The 7,909-nt window shown below is 39.4% G+C and overlaps 1 protein-coding gene across 5 annotated transcripts in view; it reads left to right on the forward strand.

Moving 5' to 3' along the window:
• RAB3GAP2 (RAB3 GTPase activating non-catalytic protein subunit 2) overlaps nt 1-6,604 on the forward strand; it is a 75,168-nt gene extending 68,564 nt beyond the window's left edge. For all 5 annotated transcript variants that reach the window (XM_006022340.3, XM_006022341.3, XM_025202569.1 and 2 more), the window contains 4 exons: nt 1,458-1,547; nt 1,649-1,861; nt 3,076-3,234; nt 6,421-6,604. In XM_006022340.3, coding sequence (XP_006022402.1) covers nt 1,458-1,547; nt 1,649-1,861; nt 3,076-3,234; nt 6,421-6,570 — 612 coding nt within the window. In that variant the 3' untranslated portion in view covers nt 6,571-6,604. The remainder of the gene's footprint in view (nt 1-1,457; nt 1,548-1,648; nt 1,862-3,075; nt 3,235-6,420) is intronic.
• The last annotated feature ends 1,305 nt before the right edge of the window (nt 6,605-7,909 follow it).

Consider the following 7,909-nt stretch of genomic DNA (forward strand, 5'->3'; position numbering starts at 1 on the left):
ACCTCCTCATCCTTGGATTCCGTCTTGATGAGGGTTGACGTATATTGCTCACTGACATAGAGCGCAACCCTTCCCCCTTTCTTCCCCACCCTGTCCTTTCTGTACAATCTATAGCCCTCAATATGTACTGCCCAGTCGTGGGATGAATCCCACCAGGTTTCCGTTAGCCCCACTAAGTCATAGGTGTTTAGTGCAAGCAGGAGCCATGTTATCTGTCACCCTCCCCCTACCTTTCATCTTTGCCTCAGTAGTTTAATATCTTAATGTTAAAACTTGTTCTGAGTAGATCTTTAGTATGCCCTGTCTCTGTATCTGAAGAATTAATAGTGTGCAAGCGTCTGAAAAGTAATTTTCCTGCCTGATTTTCAAAGACAAATCTTTAGAACTACACTTTCCAGCATTTAGAGTGAAATGATTGCATGATGTGACTGACCATCAATCCCTTCATGTATTTCTTTTTTGTAAATAGCTAGTGGTGGTTAGAGAAGCCTGATGTTAGAGGGGTACTTTAGCATTCAGGTTTAATGTTTAACACATGCATTTTTGGTACTAGATTCCATATATGGAGCATATCCACTACCAGCAACTGTGTGCATTTAGTGTGGAGAATGTCACTCCATTCAGTGCTGTGTAGCAAAGGAAGAAAGTTTTCTGTAAAATATTACTCTGTACAGGGATGCCTCTTTATTTTAGGAAGGGTATTGCTGTTTATTATTCATATATGATAGGATGGCAGCAGAACAATTGGCATGCTTTTACCCATTGGCATTTGCCTTTACTCTCTCTGTATGTGACTATTCACTAATCTTTGAGAAACTTAAAAAAAAATCTGAGTGCTCCTCAAAAATCCTTTTTTTTTTTAGTCTGCTTTTTAAGCGTGTGTTAAATGTGCATATATACAAGGTAGGCTATAATCTTTAGTAGATGTAGTTTAGTAGACTTTGCTTACCAATCTAAGATGATAGTAAAGAAAGACAATGGCAGTATCTTAAAAATGATGTCTGTATAGTTGGGATATTTGCACCAAAACTGATTTTAGTAATCTGAGTTTGAAAGCCAGGTGAAATGATTCAAAACCTAGAAACGTAATTAAATTTTGTTTATTCGATCATAATGTGTTGCTTATATTTCATAGCCACTGTAAGTTGGAATATTCCATTTCTGATTTGAGAGAGGTAATTAGTAATGAAGTCAGGTAGAAGGTAGGACAGGGTAACTTAAAGATTGACTGGTTCAGGAACTGGTTTTTGAACCAGTTTGTCTTGAAGGTGCTATTTTGCCGTGCCTTCTACTTTCCTCTTTTGGGGATTGGAAATGGAAAACATAGTAGAGTTTTTTTTTTTTTTTTTTTTTCCTTCAAACTGCTAGCCCATCAAGAGTTTTATTGGATTTATTAAACTCTTCTCCATTTGTATCACTCAAATTTTAATATAGATTTTTCTCTTCTTTCAATCTAGGGCAAAAATGCATTTTTCAAGGATCTTTCTTCAATTCAGTTGCTGCCCAGTGGAGATATGGATCCAAATATTTTATCCATACGACAACAAGTAAATATAAATCCTTATATTTGAACAAAAAATGACAGAATTTTTCAAATCAGTTTCATTTAACTATAAATAACATTTTTTTTGATGATTTTGCTTCGAAGCTCTTAAGGAAAATTGTGACTGCAGCGGTACATTGTTCATCACAAAAGGCCAAAGGAATCTCAGAAGAGATGTCACTTTCTGCTGAAAGAGAGAAGGACTGGCCAGTTTTGGCTGTGGGGTTGGCTCAACCTCTTCAGGTCAATGAAGATGTAATTAGACGGCATTATGTGTATGAATTGTATAATTATGGAATGGATCATCTTGGAGAAGAGGTAAGATGTGCTTTTGGTAGCTGGAGCCCACTCAGAATCATGAGGAGCTCTACTAACTTGACATGTCTACATTTGACATTTTTGTAGTTTTACTACCTAGCAAAGGATCTGCAAATTCACCTTCTCAGTATATTTGCAAACAAAGCTTTGACTTAAAATGGGGCATGTTTCCTGTTGCGCGGTCATCCAGCAGAGGGAGCACAAGTTAACATATTTGACCCTGGTATGTAGAGTTAGTTGAGATGGCCATGCTAAATTTCCTTATTCACATCCCACAAAAAAATGCTTCTAGGAGGGACTGCTTCACAGATTTATAAAGTGGGGCTTTACTGACAGTGTTGAGCAAAGCTAAAATAACTCGCAGTGCTTGCTAGTGTTTATGTATTCTCAAGCTACATTGTACTGTCTGAGGAAATTTTCTTTTGTTAAAGACCAGTTAGAGAATTGGTGTTTCAGCAAGCTTGATACCAGACAGGTTATTTCACGGGAGGCTAACTTAGAAGTTCATTGTACTGCAAATCTATATTTTCTGAAGCTTTGCAGTTCATTAATCTTTCAGTATAAACTGTGTTGGAATTCCAGTGCTTTAGTGTGGGTCTTGGGATTGTAGTTTACTGATCCTTGAAATATTGGGTGCGCCACCAGAAAATACTGTCTGAACTGTCAGTGTTTGCAACTCAAATTTTGAGTTCTCTGCCTTTGTTAGAAGAAGTTAACACACTTGTATGAAGATGTAAGATTTGATGTCACTTGGAAAATAGGCAAAATTTAAATATCTGGAAGTCTTGCTGTATGTAAAATCATTTCATCTCTGATCAAAAAGTTATAGGCAATTGCTAGTCTTCAGGTTGAAAAAGTTTTCAAATCATCTGTTGAGTTTGTCCTCTTGGGCATTTTTTCAGAGTGAAAGAACATGACTTTGTATTTCAAGACTTAAGATACGACTCGAAGGTTTGTTGCACTGCTGAGTTTTGTGCTTTTTGTTCTTAGGGTTCTAATGTCTAGCACAGAGCTGTGGTTTTGCTTTCTCTGTTCCATTGCTTTCGGAAAATGTCCATTCATTAGTCAGTTTGCTGGGTTATTTGTCCTATCAACTGAAAGCTAGTAAGGAAGCTGAATTTAGGCAACCCTATGAAAACTAAGTTTGGTGGTGGCTGTTTTTGTTTGTTGAGGGATTGTAATCTGACTACTAATGTGTATGTTCCTTTTCTCAGGCCACTCTTCAAGTGCATGACAAAGAAGTGCTTGCATCACAACTACTTGTGCTGACAGGTCAGAGACTGGCCTATGCTCTGCTACACACTCAGACGAAAGAAGGAATGGAGCTGTTGGCCAGACTTCCTCCAACACTCTGTACTTGGCTTAAAGCTATGGTAAGTTCAGCTTGACCAAGAAAAATAGTGGAGAGGTTTACAGAAATCTTAAGCAAGATTTAGCTGTTATAAATTATGACTGTAGTGTGAGGTGAGGTGCAGTATTTTTTATTGCACTGTCTTGTAAAGTTGGAAGAGGGAGGAGATGCAGTTTTATACCATAATCCAATGTCAGGTGAGTGAAACTTAACAATCACCGGGCTTCTGAATGAAAAAAATAAACAGCAAACACTTCACAGAACCACCACTCCATCTTTTGATATTACTGTCCCTGTCCTCAAAGGAAAACTACAGAAATTCCTTTTTAGGATGGGCTTGGGAACACATACATAACTCTACTGGATGTTAAAAGCTGTGGACTTTGGTTTTATGGTTCATAACTTGGCTGTCTTATATCTCTAACTTCCCTTTGCTCCACAGGTGAGAACTGGCCACTTCCCTCTCATATAATCAAATTCATTTAAAATCATTTGTGAAACTAAAGCAGTTGCTCTAATTCAGGGGTAGGCAACCCAGTATGGCATGCAAAGGCATTTTGCTTGGCACGTGCACCTTGGAGCAGATGGCAGGGGGAGCCATGAGGGGCCCAATCCTTGTTGTGGCAGTGCAGCCCCAGTCCCTTCCTTGCCGTCCACTCTGAGGCATGCATGTACTTGCTACCAGCATTGAGTTGGGCAGGGGCTCTGTAGACCCCAGTGCAGCTGATTGCAGCCTCCCTGCTTCCTGCTGCAAGCAGCCTGGGCTCCATGGCAGGTGGCAGGGGCCTTCCTGGAGCCTGGGCTAGCTCTGGCAGGCAGCCAAGAGGCTGCAACCAGCTGTATCGGGGTCTGTGGAGCCCCAGTCCAGTTTGCCTGCAGTGGGTGCATGCGTGCCTAAGGGCAGATGACAAGTTAGTGGGGCTGCACTGCCACAACAAGGATCAGGCCCCTCATGGCTCCCCTTCCACCCACCCCTAGCACACCAACATCTTACAAGTTGAGGTTGTGAGTGTTTTTTGGTACTGTACCTGACAAGGTTGCTGACCCCTACTCTAATTTGTACCTAGCTTATTTTGGACTGTGATTTGCTTCTCTCCTAGATCTGATGAAAAGTGTTTGCAGCCTAAAAACTGGTCTCCTACCTCTCCTAGATATACAAGTTGGTCTAATAAAAGGAATGACCTCCGCTCTCAAACCTTGTTTCTGATATCCCTAGATCATGATAGCCACAGCACTGCTGTGACTTGCAGTACTATTCAGATGTAAATAATGAATTAAAGTTTACATTTTTCCAGTTCTCGGTAGTGAAGAGCAAGGAATCATCACAGAGTATCTTGTCACCCTTACTCCATTATAACTGTTTAAAAACCCACATGGTTTATCAGTCTTACTGCTTTAAGGCCACTTTTCAGCCCATTCAGAGGACACAGTTAACATTGAATATAAATCTGTAGTATGGAAATAGAATGTACTTAGGAAAATACTGCTTTTTGCTACTTACCTGTGTAGGCTCTGGATTTAGGAGCCAGATGCCTTGGTCCAGTGGGGACCCAACCCTCAGACCGACCACGACCTTTCCATTCAACAATAGGCAAATTTATTGATACACAGTGATAACAGAAAAGAAACTATAAGCAATTGTATACATCTACCAATCCTAGGGCTGTCATCAGAGTCAAGAAACATCTGGCCAGGATGCAGGCTTCACTCTGAAGGTTCTCCCTTTAGGTGTCAGATGGCAGCAACTTGGAGGGGGGCTGGCAAGGTCCCCCCACCCGGTGGGGTGGATGAGATGGGCTGGTGGTGTGGTCTCTGTCCGTGGTGGCCTTGGGGACCCGGCCCTTTGTTACTCTCAAGTCTCTGCTTTTGTATTCTCCTTCCCTCCTGATGACTCTTGATCCATGGCTATTGCTGATTGGTCTCGCTGTGGTTCTGTTCTGTCAGCATATTCCAAGCTCATCACAGCTGGGAAAACAGACCCAGGCTTTAAAAATCAACACCTGCTGCCCATCTTGAACCATTCTAATGCATATATATATATATAAAAACCTTTTAAATACCATTTTCAAGCTATCAGTCTGGACTGAAAAAACTTACCAACAGGGGGAGGGATGGGGGTCACTCATCCTATTGGGTGGGAGTGCATTTTGCTGCTCTTGGAGACAGAATAAGCTAGGTACATTTTTTTGCACAAGATGACTACTGTGGGTGCCTCTCCCCTGTGAAACAAATTGGCTATGGGTAGTAGGAAAAACTGCTGACAGTGTCAGCTTTCCTTGTTCTCAGGGGAATGTTTTGGCCTGGATTAAATCTTTAGGTTAATAGTTCTTTCACAGAGTAAAGTCTTTCCCGGTGATGGTGTTTTGGCTCTCTTTGCTTTGCCTATTGAGCGTGGCCAGTGTAATTTGAAGAAGTGTCAATATAAGTTGTGAAAACTAGTATGCTGCACAATGAGATCTGTTTTCCTTTTTCTCTTTGAAAGATGTTGTTCCTTGAAGTTCTTGTGAATTTAGACTGGTAGCTTCTTGGTAGAAATCGGGAACCTGTACAGAAGTCCCTAACAGCCATCACTTTAGTAGGATCAAGTGGCTCTGTGAAATCTAATTCCAGTGGACTGTGTTTGTACGTAACAGACTACGTAGCTTAGCTGTCTCCTGTAGGATAATATTTAGGTTTCCATACACCATGAGTTTCATTTACATGCATACTGGATAAATGCTTTGTTTAATGTAAGGGCAGCCCCTCCTGGTTGCCTGTGTTTAAACTGTAGCAAACTGTAGCTTTCTGCATATCAATTAGCATAGCATCTTTGAGACCCAGTTTGCTTGGTAATTAATTCTACTCTGGGATTAATTATACTCTGACAAAGTGAAGGGAAGCAGTTGTCAGGACATCTCTTAAAAGCCTTGAAAGTGAGAGTTGCTAATTAGTTTCAGGGCTGCATGTTTACAGCACTGACAGCTAGTTGTACTTAATGAGGCATTGTTGAGTTTCAGACAAATGTATAGCTTCTCTGCAGCAGTGAGGCAAGGCACTTAAGCAGTGGGCATTATATTGAACTTTAATTCTCCCCCACCCTTCCACTACTTTGCCCCAGAATTGTAAATTTAGAAATGTACCTGCAATAAAAAATAACCTTTTTCCTAGTAAAAGGAAAACTCTTTATGGGGGATAACCATTACTGTACTATCTTTTTATCCTTTTGCAGGACCCCCAGGACCTTCAAAATGTAGAAGTACCAATTGCAACAACAGCTAAACTGGTAGATAAAGTGATAGAGAACTTGCCAGAAAACCATGGGCAATACAGTCTGGCCTTGAATCTGATAGAGGCAGTGGAAGCAATCTCTTCATCATGATCTTCACTACTTTTAGAAAGGATGTATTGTAGGATGTATTGCATGATTTTACACACAGAGGATGAACTTTAGAGGGGAACTTCTGTGTGGCTTTTGTAAAATAAATTTAAATTTCAAAAAAATAAATGCTTTTAAAATAGTCCATTCTAAGTTCCACAGTATTGTTAATATAACAGAAATTAGTAACCTTTGTATACTTGTCAATACTCAGATGCTCCATTATTTATTTTTAACTCAAGCACTTTTGCTGTAGCTTAGATTGTTACATTTAACAGCAATTTTAATCCACTATTTGCAACTTAACCTACTGTGAGATTCTATATTTCATACTCTGAAGATGGTAACTGTTCAGTTTGTGTGCTCCATATAGAGTAGCTTTTTAAAAAGCTGTGTACAGCCTATGGCATTCCATAAATATGTAATGCCTAAGGAAAAATTTCAGTCTTGAATTTTTTTTCTGAAATCTGTGTTTTAGCTGCTTCTGCAAAAGAAACCTATATCCTGAAAGCCAATAGTAGTTATTCCTTAAAGGAGGCAGAGGTGAGATTTAGGCTGGCTTCTTCCTACCACATGATGTATAGTATTGATATGAGAGATTTTTTTTCTTACTGCTGCAGGCCTTAAAGGAAATATCCTAATTTTTAAAAAAGGAACATATCCATTAAAGCTTAATTTTTGGTCAGTGCTTTTAAAAGTAGAAACAGATATCATTTTACAAATAAAGTCTCATTGTTCATTCTGTACAGGTGGGTGAATTGTTATTGTGACTGTCCTGCCTATATTAGAACTGCAGGATTGGCCCCTGCCCTTAATACTTCGACTTGAAGGAGCTTAGTTCCAAATAACTCATCTGTGAATGTCTTTGTGGTAAAAGATTTTCACAGATGTATTTTCTGTAATGGCATCATTGTAAGAAAAGTATAACTTGTAGTCAGTAATTGTACTTGACTAGCTGACCAAACTGCTGAAGGTGTATTCAAGGAAATAACTTACGTTTTATAATATGCTCTGTCACAAAGGGTCTATCTGTAGTTAGAATATCTTAAGTAGTAGTTTGGAGTATTTTTAAGCTATTGGAAACAGACCATTGTTCTTTTGCAGTAGTTAAATATCCATAATGTACTCTGACAAATGCAGAAATGTTTTACATTCTTTCACAGGAAACATTCCTTTAGACAGGACTGGAAGTTCAAGAGTGAGATGACCTGTTTTTGGATCTGTATCACTTATCATGGAGGTGACAACTAGTAAAGCTAAATTTGTACTTGTCTACATGTTTAAATATGAAAAAGTAAAATTATAATTGCTGATTAGATACAGCTGCTTGAATTTGGTGGTA

The sequence above is a fragment of the Alligator sinensis genome, unplaced genomic scaffold (genome assembly GCF_000455745.1).
Source record: "Alligator sinensis unplaced genomic scaffold, ASM45574v1 scaffold178_1, whole genome shotgun sequence".
Lineage (NCBI taxonomy): Eukaryota > Metazoa > Chordata > Crocodylia > Alligatoridae > Alligator > Alligator sinensis.